A 17,734-nucleotide genomic window follows, 5' to 3' on the forward strand; every position below is an offset into this window, starting at 1 on the left:
AGGCCACCAGCCTCCCCGAGGTCACCAGCCTGCCCGAGGTCACTAAGCTACCCGAGGCCACCATCCGGCCCGAGGTCACCAGCCTGCCCGAGGCCACCAGTTTGCCCAAGGCCACCAGCCTCCCCGAGGTCACCAGCCTGCCCGAGGTCACTAAGCTGCCCGAGGCCACCATCCGGCCCGAGGTCACCAGCCTGCCCGAGGCCACCAGCCTGCCCGAGGTCACCAGCCTGCCCGAGGCCACCAGCCAGTGAGTGGCAGTGGTGCTAATGTAATGAGCACTTTACAGATGCCGTGTCATCAAATCCCGTCTCGTTCCCTTTGAGGCCAGCGCTTATCTTCCTCATTCAGCCTCGGGAAACTTGGAGAGACTGAATAACTTGTCTATACTCCTCCAGGTAGATTCAAGCAAGAATCCATTCAGGTCACGTCTGAATCCGAAGCCAGTGTTCTCCCACTCGACTATGATCACCTCTAGCCACCGTCTCCCTCCCTGCTCCCTGTAAGTTGTAGGACTCCCCACCCTCAGCCCCCGAACAGTTTCAGGGAACATTCTGGGCCTGCAGGCTTGGGCTGGGTACCACCGGCTCTTTGAGCCAACACTACAGGAGCCGAGTGCGCCCCCTTCGCTCATGATGATGGGGTCATCGACCCGCTAACTCTGCCACGCCCCCCCCGTGTGCCACCACCCCAGCAAGAACCCTAAACTGGGCCCTGCATGGTGACATGCATGCTGGAGCTTCTGTTTACCGGCCCTTTGTCCTGGGAAGGGAAGATCAAGGGACAAATCCCTCGATGGCCTCTCCTTGGGACAAAACCAAGCACGAAATCCCTACTGATATGATAACTTTGGTGTGCGCATGAGAAAGAGAGAGAGAGAAGTCTGCGGAGAAAGAAGCTACCGGCCCTCCTTGATGAGGGCCCGTTGGAGGCCCTCAGACCACGTGTCTGCGGCTGCCTGAGCAAAAGACCGGCAGACCCCTCAGGCCCGGTCCCTTGGTCAACTCCGCATAAACCAGAATGTTCCACTCAGGATCACTACAGTAGGAGAAGGATACTGGACCTTTCCACATTTTGAAAATATGCCAGAACGTCAGATAATCGGGCCTGCTTGAATAACAATGAGGCTCCCTTTTTCCATTTTAACCAGTTTCTTTCAGGCAGATGATGCAAACACGGTCTCACTCATGTGGTGAAGAAGAAGGTCAATAAAGCCACGTTTTTGCCCTAGCTTGAGACCGCTACCCAGCCGGTCCGTGAGGACCACATGCTGACGCACTCAGGTAAACTGAGGCCCTGTGGGTTTCCGCTCTGGCCATGGCAGGGCTCCAGTGTCTGAGGAGCAGATGCAGGGCTGGAGGTAGGGTTTCTGCAAGACCATCGTGAGCGCCAAGAGCAGGGAAGGAGCCTGGGCCCTGGGCTGCAGACACTCAGAGCTGCACAAAGGGGGCAGGCCAGGCACTTCCCGTGTCCTCTTGCCACCTGCGTGACCTTGGATGGGGCTGGACTTCGCCTCTGTCCAGGATCCCGCAAGTAAACGTAGAGGAGGGAGAACATGCATGATGGACTGTGTGTCCCCCCCAGGTGCCATGCCCATGTGCACCATGACGGTGACCGTGCTGAGCTGAGGGTGGCTACACACAGCATTTCCCACCGGAAACTGCACCCTGATGTCTGGACTCACCCAACCTCTCCCCAACTCAACAGAGGCGCGCACAAAATCAATCAGCAGATTACCCCCGCGTCCTGGGCACTGGCTGTGTTCGTTCAAGGCTCTTGCGTGTCCCTCACGAGGACTCTCCTGCGTCTCTGGGTTGCAAAGTCATGGGGAAGGAAACAGAATCTGGAAAGTTGGGTCACTTGCATAAATAGGCTATGCTTGAAGACCCACTTTTTCTAGTGAAGAGAGGAGCGAAGGTCCCATTCCAGGTAGGAGAAGCGGGACCCGCTCAGAGAGCCCCAGTTCCTGCTTTTCTTCCCGTCCGCCCCAGCGGACAAGGCCAGCTGGTCCCACACGGCCACCACCCGAGGAGGCAGGCTCGGGTCTGGCACACACCATAGGACTCTGCCACATCGGCGCTCAGTAAAGAGTAGGCTGCAAGCTTCGGGCTTGTTCTGGAAGCACCGCCCATGCCAGCCAAGCCCAGGGACCTGGGAAGTTAGGGACGAGCTCCAAGCTGGCCAAAGCCAGCCGTGGCTGAGTGGGTCTGCCTCAGGCCCACAAGAAGGCTTGGGCTGTCCTGCTGTTTTTCATTCACCGGTTGGTTTGCTTTGGCTTTGATCTCTAACAGAGCATGTCTATAGTGTTACTCTGAAGAGAAAGTGTCCTTTTTCTGCTTAGAAAGCCCCAGACATCTTCCTTTTTCCCTCCAGTGCACGACCAGGAGGTCCCACCTCAGGACTCAGAAGACAGGAAAAGACCAACGTTTCACTGAGGATGTTTCCAGCTGAGACGTGGCTCTTGTGGCTCTTTCAGATCCCAGGAGAAACACTCAGCTTGCTGCCAGAGATAATAAAGTCTGTTGTCAAATACTGAGAAATGAGAGCGCTTGATCGCCAGAGCCCTGGTGCTGCCCACCGCCCAGAAGCAGTGTATTCTCCCAGCATGATTCCGTTACTGGTTCTCCTGGAACCTTGAACTTCTAACGACCCAGGGTGACCCGGTCTGACCCTCGATGTTGGTGATAACGAAACTGAAACCTGGGAAGCAGGGGCTGGACCAAGGTCACGGAGGTGTTGGACGCAGAGCCGAGAGTGGTTGGGCCTTCAGTCATTGCCTGTTGTGGGCTCCGTGGGGTCACCCCAGAGCTCACAGGTGGAGTCCTAAGCCCCAGTTCCTCTGACTGTGCCTGTATTTGGAGACAGGGCTCTCAAAGAGGCAATTAAGGTAAAATGGGGTCATGTGGGTGGGCCCTAATTCAGTATGACTAGCGTCCTTAAAAGGAGATGAGGACACAGAGCGGGAAGACCCAGTAAAGACATGGAGAGAAGATGGCCGTCTACAAGCCAAGGAGAGAAGCCTCAGTAGAGCCAGCCCTGCCAACACCTCGACCTTGGACTTCTGGCTCGTCTTTGTTAGGGCAGCCCCAGGACACAGCTACAGTGCCTTTCTCTGCTTCCCCATGACAAGGCAGCCATTTAGGGAGTGCTAGTTTTAAAGTACATCACTTTGCACACTTACTGAAATTAATGAAATGTTGAGGGAAGCAGGTTTCATTAGTAACTGTCGTTCAGGAGAATCCCTGGGATGCTGCTCGTATGGGGCAGGTGGTGGTGATAAAGTCATGGAAATGGCTCTTCCAGGTGACTGGTGAGCTCTCTATGCATTTGGTTCCCAAAGAAGTCATCCAGAACGTTCCAGGCGGCAAGGACAGCCCTGGAGCGACTGTCTAAGGGCAAGAGTGCTCACTGTTAGGACAGGATCATTCAATTGTTTGAACAAAATATAGTGAAAGTTTCATGAGTTTTCTTACCTCTCAAGTTCAGAAATAGAGCAAGAAGAGAAGCCTGGGGAGATTTCGGAAAGACATATGGAGGCAGGCGAGGAGAAGGTTGAAAAAAACCAGAAAACTGCCCCACATGTGTGTCTGACAGAACTTTAATGACCAGTGTTTTGCAGACGAAGACTGCCATGAAGAAGAATGCCATCGGTGACAGAGGCCACACACATGGGCTACAGGTCAACCTGCCTCCAACACGTGCAGGCTGTGCGGGTTTGGGCAAGTCCCCTAACCTCTCTGTGCCTCGGTTTCTCCATTATGTTTTTAAAGAAAACCCACAGTAGTGCTTGTCTCACAGGACAGCTGTGAAGACCCAGTGAGTTAAAACATGTAAAGCTCTTCTTAGCGCCATGGTCGGCACATGGAAGCCGCACTCACCTTCAGTTGCAGGTCGGGTCAGTCTCTCAGAGAAGCAGTTACAGGGAAACGCAGCACGTGTTCTGATGAAGGGCTCTGGAAGCCCGGAGAAGAGAGCTTCCGTCTAGGCCACTACAAGCTGGCTCTGGCGGGCCGATCGGGGGCTGTGTTCTGGAAGAGAGACCTCCAGAAGACGAAGTTGGGGGACTCGAGAAAATATCACGCCGTTTGGGGAACCACAAGGAGTGTGTGGCCTTTAGAGCTGAGGAGGGCACTGGGAGACGAGAGCAGAGAGGCTGAGACGGGTCGGCCACCAAAGCCCACCCCCCCGCCCCGTCGTTGCCCAGAGAATGGACAGAATGCCCGGGGCACAGGAGTCAGGCCTCAGCAGGTTTTGAAGCAGGACGTGGCAGGGTCCACAGAAGAGGGAGACATTCCCACGGCTCTGAGGAGGCCCAGAGAAGGAAAGGGACTGCCCGCGGGGACAGACGTCCGGGCAATGGCCACAGGCCCAGGTAGAAATGACAGGGGCTGAGGTGAGGGCCGTGGCCGTGAGGGTGGCGGCCGAGGCAGAAGAACAGGGGCCTGGCAGAGGCGAGGCTGGGGGCAGCAGCTCATCTCCTCCCCCAGAGCACACAAGGCAGGCGGTGAGTGGGATGGGGCAGAGGGGACATCAGCCTCTCCCAGGCTTCTTGCAGGATCCTCGGGTCCCTTCTCGCCCTTTTGCTACAGTCCGAGAAGGCGTGGGCTCGGGGCAGCACCGCCGTGGCCGGAGCTCCCTGGAGGACAGCTGCAGGCCTCAGGCCCAGCCGCGGCGGACGGCCCGTGGGCAAGACACCCCTGTTTACTGTAGCAGCCCCTGAGACCCGGGGATCTGTCACACCGCAGAGCCCACCCGAGCACGCGGCAGGGGGATCAGAGCAGCGGTTGCGGGGCCGAGGACAGAGGCGAGTCCAGGAGGAGCATGTGGGCCCTGGGGGAAGCTGGTGCCGCCGACTCGGGCAGGAGATGCCGGACACTAGGCCTCCGCTTGGACCGCAGACACGAGCGTCTGGGAGCTCCCAGCAGGAAGCGGAGGACCACCGCGGCGCGGGTGTGAAACCCGTCGGGGAGATCCGGGTGTGTGTGGCGGACCGCGGGCAGGGAGCGCTAAGAGCTAAAGGGAAGAAGAGTCTGGAAGAAAGGCCATCAGCAGGGACAAGAGGGACCCAGCGAGGTGTCCCTGATGGAAAGACATTGAACACGAAGCAGGACAGAGCACGGCAGGAACGGGGAAGGAAACCAACCGACCCCCAGCACGGCCCCAGGGGGCTCTCGGTGCCCCAGGTGGAGGCCCGCTGCGGATACTGCCCCCTCCCCAGGGCGCAGAAGGTGCCAGAAATCCAGGAACAGAGGGGGCGACGCGGGCCGGGATTCAACCAGGGATAACGCTCGGGCAGGGAGACGGCAGGTGTTTCCGACAGCCCCGCCCCTGAGGCGCTAGCGGGGCGAGATAAGGCAGGTTCAGAAATAACTCACTGGAGGCAGACAGACGGGAACAAGTGCCCCCGAGCCCGGCAGATAATGAATGCACCAAGGGGCTTCCAAAGGGAGATGACCTCCAGCTGGAAGAGATCGGGAAAGAACCCTTTGAGGCAGGGCCCGTGGGGTCCAGGCCTAATCGCTGGGGGCCAGCGTCGCCTCCAGGTTCAGGAATGACGGTGTCTCTCCGTGGTCTCGCTCTGCTCAGCGGCTGCCACCGCCACAGTGAGAGTTCTGTGGCTGAACACCCTGTGCTCCTTGCGTGAACGACAGCATCGCGCGTGGAGTGCGGTCAGGAGAGCGGACTGGGGGGTCTCCACGGGCACTCCTGGATGGCGGGAGCAAAAGGGGTCCGAGCAGGACCCCAGGACGAAGTGAATATTTATGCCACATGCAGTGGGCCAGACTGGCAAGGACCACCGTACCGGCTTTGGCGATTACAGGCCGCACCCAACACCTCTGCCCAGGCCGCTGTAGCCAGACACCGCGAGCAAGATGGCCTAACCCAACATCTGTCTGCTGCTGGGCCAGGGCGGGAAGAGATGGGGCACCCGCACAGCCGGGTGCGGGTGAAGGCCCCTTCCCGGCTTACACACGCCACTTCGTTGCCCTGTCCTCACAGGGTGCAGGCAGAGATCGCCTCAGTGGGTCTCTTTTTATAAAGGTACTAACCCCATTCACGGGGACCCCACCCTCACAATCTAATCTGCTCCCAAAGACCCCAATCCCACTCCACGAGGGTATGAAATGAGGGGAAGAGCGGGACATAAGCCTTCAGTCCCTGGCACTCCCTGATAAACCCCCTACTGGATAGTGAGGACTCCAAGACATAAGCGTCACTTCCCAGATCTTCTGAATAATCAATCAGTTCAGAGCATGAAGGACATATTTTTTTCTAAAAAAGAGAAACAGTTCACATAATGAACGGATAGCTGTTTATTTAGAAAAAATATAAACTTTTTAAAATAAAACGGAAATGGGCACAAAAATCAATAACTTTTTTAAAGACTTTCTTAAAGGTTTATTTATTTTGGGAGAGAGCGAGAGAGCATGTGAGCGGCGGCAGGGAGGGGCAGAGGGGAAAAGTCTCAAGCAGACTTCCGGGGCCTGAGATCACAACCTGAGCCGAAATCAAGAGTTGGGCGCTCAACGGACTGAGCCTCACAGGCACCCCAATCTCTAAAGGTATTTCTGCAGGACGCCTGGATGCCTCAGTCCACTATGCATCTGCTCAGGTCATGATCCCAGGGTCCTGGGATCGAGCCCCACATCCAGCTCCCTGCTCAGCGGGGAGTCTGCTTCTCCCTCTCCCTACCCACTGCTCGTGCTCTCTCTCACTCTCCCTCTCTTTCCCAAATAAATAAATAAAATCTTTTTTTAAATTATTTTTGCATCTCTTAGCTTGATTTCTTCACACTACCTTTTGGGGTCTCGGGTGAGAAAATAGAAGCATAAGGTTTGGGATCGACCTGAGGTCACAAAGCCAACTATGGAAGGACAGGCTTGCTTCCGATACAGCGCTGCGGGAAAGATGCCCACCATTCTAGAATCATAGCTCTAGCTGACTCTTGGGGAAGGGCTCGGAGGAGACAACTCCTAGGCGTTACTGCTTTGCTACTGTGTGCACTAGCCTCCCAACACAATGACCACGTCCAGGGTTGAATCCTTGAGCCACAGCCTCAACAAGGCCTGAGGGCCAGGAGTGAGGGAGGAGGGAGCCTTGCAGATCACTCGTCCTCCACCTGCCACCGTGGGAGCCTACCGGGGTGTCACAGAGGGAGCTGAGCTCGGCACAAGGAACTTGCTAGAGTTGGATGCCACAGTCCCCAGCAGGGGCTGCAGGTCTCCCCAGTAAATCAAACCCCGCTTTCTGCCAACGCAACCTTCCTGCTTTACCCTCTCTGGGGGTCGGCATCCCCCCTCGCCCAATACCGAACTTCTAAACTTAGAACTCCTGTTGGCCTCCTCCTCCCCAAGCACACACACATCACAACCTGTGAGGGCTGCTTCCAGCCCCTATTCCTTCCATCCGCAAGAGCAATTTGCCCAGAGGTTACTCTCTGGAAGCAGAAGCATGTGGCCTGGTGTCTTTTGATTTGGGAGCCGATCAGCTGGAAAAAGGTATTTTGCAAGGCTCAACGGAAGGAGACCCTCCCCTCCACTAGCCACTTCGCAGACATATGGCCTGCTTTCCCACCAGTTAGGAAGTGATTATTGGAGCAGCACAAACAGATTTCTTTGTCAACGTGGAGGTGTGATTTTCTCAGGTTTTGTGAGAACACACACGTACATATTTTTACCAACCCAATCTGTTTTCCAGCAACCCAGGGGCCGCAGGGTCTGGGAGACCAACATGAATATTTGGGAGGCACAGAGGGTTGCCTGGTGAAGTCTCTAGAAGCTTCAAGCACACCTGAGCTGACAGGAGTCTGAACCGCCACAGAGGAGGCCCTCGGGTCAACAAGTCGTGAGCTGCAGGAAAGGTGGGCTGCCACGAGAAGCACAGGCCTGGAAGCAGGGGCCCCACGTCCACTCTGGGTCCGCGGACAGCCTCTTCTCTTCCTACCTGCCCAGGCTCTCACCTGTGACGGGAAGGACCCCACAAAGCTGCCTCGTGCACACAGAACCCTACCACAGGGCTCCTCGGCGACATAGGGCCAGAACTTTTTTTTAATTCACTATTGCTGGTGTAGCACTAAGATCTCTTTGAAATAAAATTTAAGGCTTGCAAGAGACATTAGGGCAAAGAGAGCAGATGTGTTAAAGATACCACATTCCTTTATTTCCATTACATCCCTAATTACCTTGACAATCAAAAACTTTTTTTGTGTTGCTTTACAGTATAGATCTGTGCTATCCGATATGGTAGCCAAATCACATGAGTTACGCTGCATTTTTATTAAACAAATTCAAAAATGTAGTCTGTCCTTTGCACTAGCCACATCACAAGTACTCAGTAGTTGCACATGACCGGCGGCTCTCATACTGAAGAGCGGAGATAAAGAACATTTCCATCATCACCGAAAACTCTACTGGACAGTGCTCGTAGAGACCCCCAAGGAGCAAAAGCTATTGGGGAAAGCGCCGCGGGAAAATGCTGGAACCTGGAGGCGTGGGGTGGGTAGTAACTGGCTGGACCAGTAGTAAAAAGCTAAATCCTAAACCAGAATTGGGAGGCGCTATGGAGGCCGCTGACCCTTGACATCTATCGGGTCTGGGCAGCCGTTCAAGGCACCTGCCCAAACTCTCTGAAAAAAAGGCTAAACCAAGGTAACAAACTCTGTTGAAAGGACTAAAAACTACGTGTCTCCTTTACCTTGACAAACATGCCTTCTTGATAACATAAGAGGACAGTGTATTAGCTTGCTGGGAATGCCCTAGCAAGCTACCAGCAAACAACACAGTTCTGGAAGCTGGAAGTCTGAAGTCAAAGTATGGATGAGGCTGGTTCCGTCTGAGGGCTTTGAGGGATAAACAGCCCCATGCCTCTCTCCTAGCTTCTGGTGACAGCCAGCAAGCCTAGCATCCCATAGCTTATAGATGTCCCCTTCACCATGTGGCGTTGTCCTCACATCTCTGTCTTTACATGGCCCTCTTATGAACACACCAGTGGCATTGGCTTGGGGACTCTCTCTACTCCACTATGACTTTATCTTAACTAATGACATTCTATAAGGACCATATTTCTAAAGGTCACAATTTGAGGTGCTGGGCATTAGGACTTCAATACAACTTCCTTGGAGGACAAGGTAAGCCCTAAGAACCAGACTGAAGTTGGAGTTTGCAGACATCTCCGGGTGCTGCATCAGAACGCCACAGCACGAGAAGAGCCCCTGCTTCGGACCCTTCGGTTCCTTCCCCCCCCCCCCCCACTCTTCCATGGTTGAGAGGCCTTGTCATTGTTCCCTCCAGACCTCCCACACACCAACACCTCTCATTAGAAAGACCAAAGATAAAAGAGAGGAAATAGAGCAAAACTCAAAGGCTTAGTTCAAGAAGTCCCATGTTCGGAAAGAGAGTTTCAGAGATAGAGAAAGAAATCAAGGGAAACGGAAGAAAGAAAATCATCAAGATGTAATTTAAGAGGGGCCTGGGTTGTTTAGTCATTAAGCATCTGTTCTTGGTTCAGGTCATGAGCCCAGGGCCCTGAGATCGAGCCCTGCATCAGGCTCCCTGCTTATGTTCCCTCTCTGGTTGTGTCTTTCTGTCAAATCAATAAATAAATCTAAAAATTTTTTTAAAAAGATATAATTTAAGAACACTTCTGAGACCCGAGAGACATGAGTTTCCAGCCTAGGACCCACTGAGTGCCTGGCATGATAGATGAAACAGACTCACCCCAAGACAGTAGCAGGACATTTAAGAACACTAAGGATAAAAAGAAACTCCTACAAGCTGTCAGGGAGATAAAAATAGGTCCCATACAAAGGATCAGGAATAAAAATGGCTTTGATTCTCAAGAGTAACCTGAATGCTAGATGACAATGCGACATGGTCTTCAAAAATCTGGGAGGAAACTACTTCAAAACCAGAAAGTACCAACTAAGCGTGAGGTACAGTGAAGATAGTGTCAGTCATGCAAGGTGTCAGAGTATTTACCTCCCACACACCTCAAGAAGCTATTAGATTTGTTCCACCAAAGGAAGAGAAAGAACTATGAAAATAGACATGAAACCCATCCCAAGACACAATCTAAGAGTAAACTTGGGACTTCCAAGCTTAGCTCCAACATGTAAATAGCTTGGGAGTTGTCACCCGCCACTCTTACAACAGGAACAATCTGGAAAACTGAAAAACATGACTTTTCTGGGACTCCTCAGAGGCTGGTGTCGCAGGACAAACCACCACCCCTGAATTGAGAGAGACAAGGTATATACAGCCAAGATCTTACATAGAGAGCCAAAGCCACAAACTGGAGTCATAAACTGGTAGGAACACGTAAGTGGTCATTTTGACAAATTGCTAGAGGCTGAGTGTGGGCTAGCCTAAAAGAGGGAAACCCCCGGGGCTACAGGATTGGTGGGCTTTCACATTGTGGGGGAGGGGGAGGCTTAATCTCCAGGAACCCTACCAGGTTCTCATAATGAAGAATTAAGGAAGATCCATGCCATGGTTCTGGCAGGAGGAGGGAAGGTGGTCAAGTGTGATACTCCCCAGATAAATGCCAGTTCTCCAAGGAAGAAGACTGCCAGGGCTCTCCCAGCTGGGGGAGGGGTGCGTCCCCCAGCACAGCACCCTCTAGTCTCTCCCTACTGCCTGCCAGGGAAATGGTGGGGGAACACTGTTAACAGTGATCCTTGCTTCACAGAAATAGATTGGGGACACAGACATAGCATGCTAACACTAATCGAAAGAAAGCTGGAACAGCTATATTAATTTCTGACAAAGCAGCAGACTTCAAAATAGGGAAGATTATCAGGGATAAAGAAGGGCCTTACATAATAATAAAGGGGTCAATTTGCCAAGAAGACGAAGAAGGCCCTAACATGTATACCCCTAATAACAGAGCATCAAAATACAAAAACCTACAGAAATGCAAGAAGCAAATACATCAACGGTCACAGCTGGAGATCGCAACTTTCAATCAGCAAATGACAAATACAACAGCAGAAAATCAGTAAGAGGACAGATGACCTAAGGGTGAGTGTGAACTACTTGACATTTATAGAAGATGCCATCCAACAAGAGCAGAATACATTTCCTTCTACAAGAATATAATTCAGTTTCTAGGAAGGTGAAAAACAGCAAAACTGATCTGTGTTATTAGAAGTCAGGACAGTGGTCACCTCTGGAGAGCAGGAGAGGGACAGTAATTAGGAGAGATATAAGGGATGCTTCTAGAATACTAGGAAAGTTCCATTTCTTGACAACTGCATGTACACCTTGTGATAATTCATCAAGATATGTACGTATTACGCTCTGTGTGCTTTTTTCTTCGCAGATAATGCTGCCGTCAATTTTTCCAAAGAGAAGCAGAGGACTTCCTGGGGACGATGGAGTTGTCTGGAGGACACACAGTGCAGATGCCCAGAGCGCAGCCAGCCCACTGCTCGGAGACTCCAGAATAAGTTACCCCAGGAGGATGAAATGGACCTGCTTCAAAAACATCTAGACTCGGAAGGAGAGGACAAGTGTCCCAAAGAGATGGAAATGGAGCCGTGTCTCCACAGATCGCAAAAGAGTGCAGATGCTCCCAAAGAACTTTCTTCTCTCATCAAGGAGAAAAGAGCAGGGCTAGGGAGATGGTTGATGAGTCTGGCCAGTCCTCAGGGGATGCGGCAGACACAGCAAGAACTCCCAGGCTCCCTGGCGTGCTCTCGACCTGTAGAATGGAATCGAAGGAACAGAATTTTTTTTTTTCTTTAACACCCTTCCTTTTATTAGGGTGTATTACCGATCGCCGTGTGACTGAGTGGGGCTCCTTTCAGGAGAGAAAACAATGTCTCTACTCAAATTTCTCCAGTTCCTCAAGACAGGAGTTAATTCCAAAGTCGGTTTCAGTACAGAGCTAATCACACCCATAACCCACTCGCTTTCTCTTTGCATTCCTCCCACCTCTGTGATGTTATAAATGGCTTATTTTCCATTTCTATAACGTTTTTTATAATGGGCAGAAGTCAAGAGAGCAGAGAGAAATGAAATTATTAAATGGTCTCGACCCTCTTTCTCCATGTCCACATGTACTCATTCATCCGTCTTTTCACTAAAGGTTTGTTGATGACTGTGAGAACGAACCAGTGAAGAAACAGACGATTTTCCTCGGAGCTGCCAGCTCCTAACAAAACGGAACGCCTTGACCTGCTGGCTGCACCTTTGTCCCTGTCAGCGGCTGATGGCAAAGAACCCGAAATAGTCTAGCCGCCTACGTCCGAAGGACAGGAGAGATACAGGCGAGGGAACTCAGCAACTACAGAAATCAACCATGAAAAATCAGGAGAGTTTTCCTTTTCCTGGAAACATTTTTATAATTAACCTACAAACCTAAATTCTGTGGAAAAGAACCCAGTGCAAAATCCCCAAGTAGTAATAAAATTCCCACTTCTTAGGGTCACATTTCAGGCCTGCCTCAATATTAACTTCTCATTTCCTCCTCGCCTCTGCTCATCAGGAGTGAACTAAATACAATCTTCAAACCCGTGACCTTCAATTTAATCCCAGGTCTCTAGGGGGCTTTCCTGCTTTTGTAGTCTGGCCACCTCATTACACAGATAAGAAAACCCAGGCCCAGGGAGACAGCAAGTTGCCCAAGGTCACCCAAGGTCAGAGGTGCAGCTGGGACCAGAACCCAAGCCTGCCTGTACCTACATTACCTCCATGAGAGGAAACCGAGTGGCTCGTGGTGCCCGTGTCCTTGCAGCAACGTGATGACCCGGGACTCGGTGCTCGCCCAGCCCCACTGCCAGCCCCGAGAGCTGCAGCAAACCTCCTCCGCCCCTCCTCAAAGTTCAGAGCTGCCCCTCCCTCTGCCACCTGCATTCGGCTTCACCTCCGGAGGAAACAGAAGCCCCCGCCCTGCTCCACCAGGGCCCACCTCCGTCCTCCTCCCCGTGGCCAATCCGGGGAGCCCTCCGGCCCTGACCTCCCCCTTCCCACTCCTCATGGCCCCCATGGATGAGTCACCTGGGCTTCCACCAGCCTTTTGCAGCTCACCTGCAAGGGCTCTCTGCCCTTCCGGGTGGGCCTCCTGTGAGAGCTGCCTGCCCCTCCCCGGCCTCTCCCCTGCCTTCCCGCCCACCCCACCTCTGCCCACTGCCCCTCCCCACCCCCTTAACTCCAAAAGACACTCCCTAGTTCTTTGCCCCTAACCTGTCAGATGAATCCCACCCTGCGGACCAGGACCACCTCTTCCAGGGAACCCTCTCCCCCCACTGTCGCCGGAAGAGCCCCTCTTGGGGTCTGCTTGCCCCTGGGTCGTCCTCCCTCAGCGCACCCGCCCAGCTTCATCTGCGGTAACCCTGCAGCTGGGTCCGGGCCCTCCTCTCTCGTTTCACTCTCTCCCTGGAGGTGAGCGCCCCCTCCACGGCCCCAGTTACTGTCCCGTACCCCAGCCCCCAACGTCCAGCCTGAATACACCTCCCAGATGCCACACGATCATCCCCCAGAAACTTCACACTCACCTTTTCCATACCCTCCACACACTCTCTACTTCTCCCTTCCCTACAACCTGTCCCTCAATTTCCTCCCCTGCATGGCTCGCCCCTCCCTCCCTTGCCCACCAGTCTCCCTTTGTGCCGAACCGTCTGGACTTGGGGCTTCACACACGCTGTTCCCTCTATTGGAAACACGGTTCCTCCTTTGCCATCCCCTCCCCCAACTGTGAAATGATGAGGCCCTAAGTCCCAGGTCTCAGCTGAGATGCTACGTCTTCCACGGACCTCTGCCATCTCCCCCAGGTGAGCAGTAGGAGCGCCTGCCCCGGGTCCGTACCCCCCCCCCCACGCCCCCCACCCTGGAGCTGACATCTGGGTTATTCAGTGCAGGAGAATGTGAGACCGTGTCTCCCTTGCTTGTCATGACATTCTCAGCTACAAACACAGACCTGGTTCAGAAATGTTCCAGTTGGTTCAACCCTTAGTTGCACAAAACAGATGTTCACCTCACTGGGTTGGCCTCTAAACCAGGAGCACCTGGAGGACAGAGACTCGTGTCTCTCCGTGTCCCAGAGCCTAGAACACAGCAAGCCTTAGTGAACACGGCTTCTGGGCCACTACGGCTGGAGGGAGCCGGGTCTGCTGGGCTAACCAGGGCACCATGATCCACCTGTGGCCAGGGGAAGACGAGCAGCGGCGCTGGGTGACGGCGATTTGGGCCAATTTCACATGGGTCCCTGAGCCCCAAAGAAATGAGTTCAGACTGATGACGTCAACTCCATTTTCAGCAGAAACGCAGCATCCTGGCTGCAGGGACAGCCAAGTGCCACAGGGAGGATCTACTGGAATGGAGCCTTCCGTCATCAGACCTTCCCGTGCTGCCGGCAACAGGTCCCTGGTGAACGCCCGATGCTTTCAGGAGACCAGAGTAACAGGGGCCCGACTGCCTGCCTGGCTGACCTTCAGAGCAGCCGCCAGCCCGGGCACCGGGGCAGAACCCTGGCCTCGAGCCCCAGCCACACGCGCGATGCCGCAAACTGTGAAGAGCCGGATGATGACCTTCGGGCCCCGGGCTTTGCCGGCAAATTCTGCCACCATGTCCCTGGCCACAAAAGGCTGCCCCGGTGGGGACCCACCTTCAACTAGCTGCCCTGAAATCGAATTAGCCTCTGAGAACACAGCAAGCAAGCCCCTTCGGCAGAGTCAGGACACGGAGAAACCCTAAAAATCGAAGGTGTGATCCAAGCCGCTCAACCCGAATGTGTGCACCTGCTGGAGGGGCCGAGCGCGGGCTGCTGCCCACCAGCCCGTGGATGGCTCCCAGCCCCAGCTGCTGGCTGTCCTTGCTTCCCCTCCCTGTCACCACCCCTCACGGGCAGCATTAAAGCATAGGGGTGAGAGTCACACGCACCCCAGCGAAACACCATGTCACTCTCCTGGAAGCACGCAGCCCCCTGACGCTCTGGAGGGGGCGACCCTGGCCTGGAGAGAGTGGAGCCCAGGTAGCAATCAGACTTCTGGAGTTGGCAGAGCCTGACCAGTGACCTCGATTTACAAGCTGCTAGTCCCGGCTGAGTTACATAACCTCTCAGATCATCAGGTTCTCGTCTTTAAAATGGGGGTAAGGATGGAACCAACCTCACAGGCATAAGAAGGGGGGGCACATCACTTGTGCATGGCAGGGGTGACTTTGCTCTTCTCTTGGTATGTAGGCCGTATTTTTATTGTCCCAAACAAACAGAATGGGTTGGTTTCGTGTCCTTTTGGCAGACCCAGTATATTTCCATCAGTTGCACGCTATCTCCTGCCCTGGGAGAGGCCAAGGGGAGAGGAGGGCCCCTACCTGCCACAGCCAAGCTTAGCCCCAGCGAGTCCCTCCTATTCACTGAACAGATACTGGTTGAGGTTCTGCAATCTAGTAGGGAGAGGGAGATAATGAACGATAAGCTCAAGACATAAATAAGTTATGTAGTAGGTTAAAGGTCCCGTGTATTCTGGGGGGAAGGAGCGGGAAAGGGGAATGGGAGGAGGAGGTGGTGGGGGCAGGTTGTACATTAAATGAATCAGTCAACATGGACCTCACTGAGAGATGAAGTTAGAGCAAAGCCTGGAGTCAGTCGGAGAGAAACCTGTGCAAAGATCTTTCCAGATGGTGGAGGGAATTGCTGGAACAAGGCTTGGTGAGAAGAGCGTGCCCAGCACGTCTGCAGATGCCTCCTCAATACAGACATCTGGTCTACTCCTTGACCCCTGGTTCTCATTCTAAGCATCTTCTGGCAACCATGATAGGGCTAAGCCCTGTTCACGATAGTCCAAGCCTGGCCATGTCTAGTCGCTGAGGCCTTGCCTCCCTGACCTGCCCAGATGTCTCTGTATCACCTACTCCTGCGGGGAGATCCCTCAGAGGGACCTGCACTCCAGGACATGCCTCTTTGCTATCGCCGGCCCCGTGCTTACACCCTGATCAGCCTGCGGTATTAGACCTCCTCCTCCAGCCTCCAATGGAGTTTTATCCCAATGGCCTCTTCAGGTCCAGCAGGAGGTCCCACTGCAGTGGTCCGTGCACCAACCTCTCCTCAGATGCTGTGGTTAACGAGGTCATGCAGCCAACTTTCCCCCATCACAGCTCACAGCCACCAGGAGTGCTGGGTGCAATGGAGGTAGCCTTAGAAAGGGAGGGCTCATGGGTAGTGAATGGAAGTGGTCGGGTGGGTGGAGAAGGTGTGCGTGGACAGATAAAGGACAGATGGATGGCTCACAGATGAGCTGACTCCAGCAAAGAAAAACAGCCCTATACTTCCCCAAAAAGCATTCTGAAGAAGAATGTTCTTTCATCCCCAAAGCACTTTTTCCAGAAACCCCACCCCCACAAATACAGCCGCCTCGGTTCCCAGCCCTCCACGCCAGACTCACAGCCAAAGTAACTTCCCCGACCTCCCTAAGCCATTGGTTGTGGAGCTGGGGACACTTCATATATACTCCTCTAGCGTCTTGGCCCCAACTAAGGTGGGCTGGTCATCTTCAGATCCTTTTTAGCACTAGAATTATTTCTTCAAAGAAAGTTCGTGAAAAACCCCAGGAGACAAAAAAGAAATGTGAAGCTGGTCTAATCAAAGAGTAAATAAAGAACACGGCTAGAGCACCAGCCCTTACTCCATCCAGTCTACCCCTCTGCCCTGGACTCCACAAAGCAGCCTTTACAAGCCAGTCAGGAGACCCAGGGGGCTCCAGGAGAAGCAAGAGCTCATGGTGGCCTGTGGCTCATGGCTAGAGCAGAGTTACAGGAGATGGCTGGAGACTGTGGAGAGTGGAGTCTACGAGGAGTGTGTGTGTGTGTGTGTGTGTGTGTGTGAGAGAGAGAGAGAAGGAGAATGTGTGTGTGAGAGACAGAATGTGTGCGAGGGAGATTGTGTGAGTGTGTATGTGAGAGATGTATGTGTATGAGAGACGGAACGTGTGTGAGAGAAAGAATGCATGTGAGAGGGAGAATGTGTGCGTGTATGTGAGGGAGATTGTGTGTGTATGAGAGAGACCTCTGTGTGAGAGACAGAATGTGTGTGTGAGAGAAGAGGGGGGGGGTGTGTGAGAGAGAGAGAATGTGTGTAAGAGAGAGTTTGAGTGTGTATGTGAGAGACATATGTGTGTGAAAGACAGCATGTGTGTATGTGTTAGACTGTGTATGAAAGAGTGTGAGTGTGAAAGGGTGTGTGAGAATATTAGTGTGTGAGTTGAAAGGATGTGTGTGTATGTGAGAGTGGGAGTGTAAAGTGTGTGAGTGTGAAAGGGTATGTGGAAATGTGAGTGTGAAGGGGTCGTGTGAGTGTGCAGGTTATGTGTGACAATGCGCTTGAGAGAATGTGTGTGTGTGTGAGAGAGAGAGAGAGAGGTTGCGAGTCTATGGGCGTGAAAGGCATGCCTGAGTGTGTAAGACCGTGTGTGAGTGTGGACGGGAGCGTGTGCGGGCGTGTGAGAGCGTGGGTGTGCGTGAGAAGGAGGGAGCGGACCCTTCAGGGTGGAACTTCGCCGGTCCGGCACCCGCGGGCGGCGGCCATAAACCCGAAGGTAAACAGGCGAGCCTCCGTCGCAGGAGCTTTCCGGGCCGGGCGCGGCGCCATAAAGCGCGACCCCAGCGCAGCGGCCGCACACGGAAGGGCTCGTCGTCCCGGCCGCGGCCCCATAAAAGCTTCCCCAAGGCCGAGCGTCCGGCTGCCGGCGCGGGTCACGGCCCGGCCTCGGTGACTGGAGGGCGGGGAGCCGCCCGGAGGGGGG

General features: G+C 53.8%; 1 protein-coding gene across 1 annotated transcript in view; it reads right to left on the reverse strand.

The window, feature by feature from the left end:
* LOC132021111 (uncharacterized) overlaps positions 1-12,994 on the reverse strand; it is a 15,316-nt gene extending 2,322 nt beyond the window's left edge. Inside the window, exon 1 of the mRNA XM_059405105.1 lies at positions 12,686-12,994. Within this exon, the coding sequence (XP_059261088.1) occupies positions 12,686-12,851 (166 nt within the window). The 5' untranslated portion in view covers positions 12,852-12,994. The remainder of the gene's footprint in view (positions 1-12,685) is intronic.
* Between the last annotated feature and the right edge of the window lie 4,740 nt (positions 12,995-17,734).

This window comes from Mustela nigripes, chromosome 7 (assembly GCF_022355385.1).
Source record: "Mustela nigripes isolate SB6536 chromosome 7, MUSNIG.SB6536, whole genome shotgun sequence".
Classification (NCBI taxonomy): domain Eukaryota; kingdom Metazoa; phylum Chordata; class Mammalia; order Carnivora; family Mustelidae; genus Mustela; species Mustela nigripes.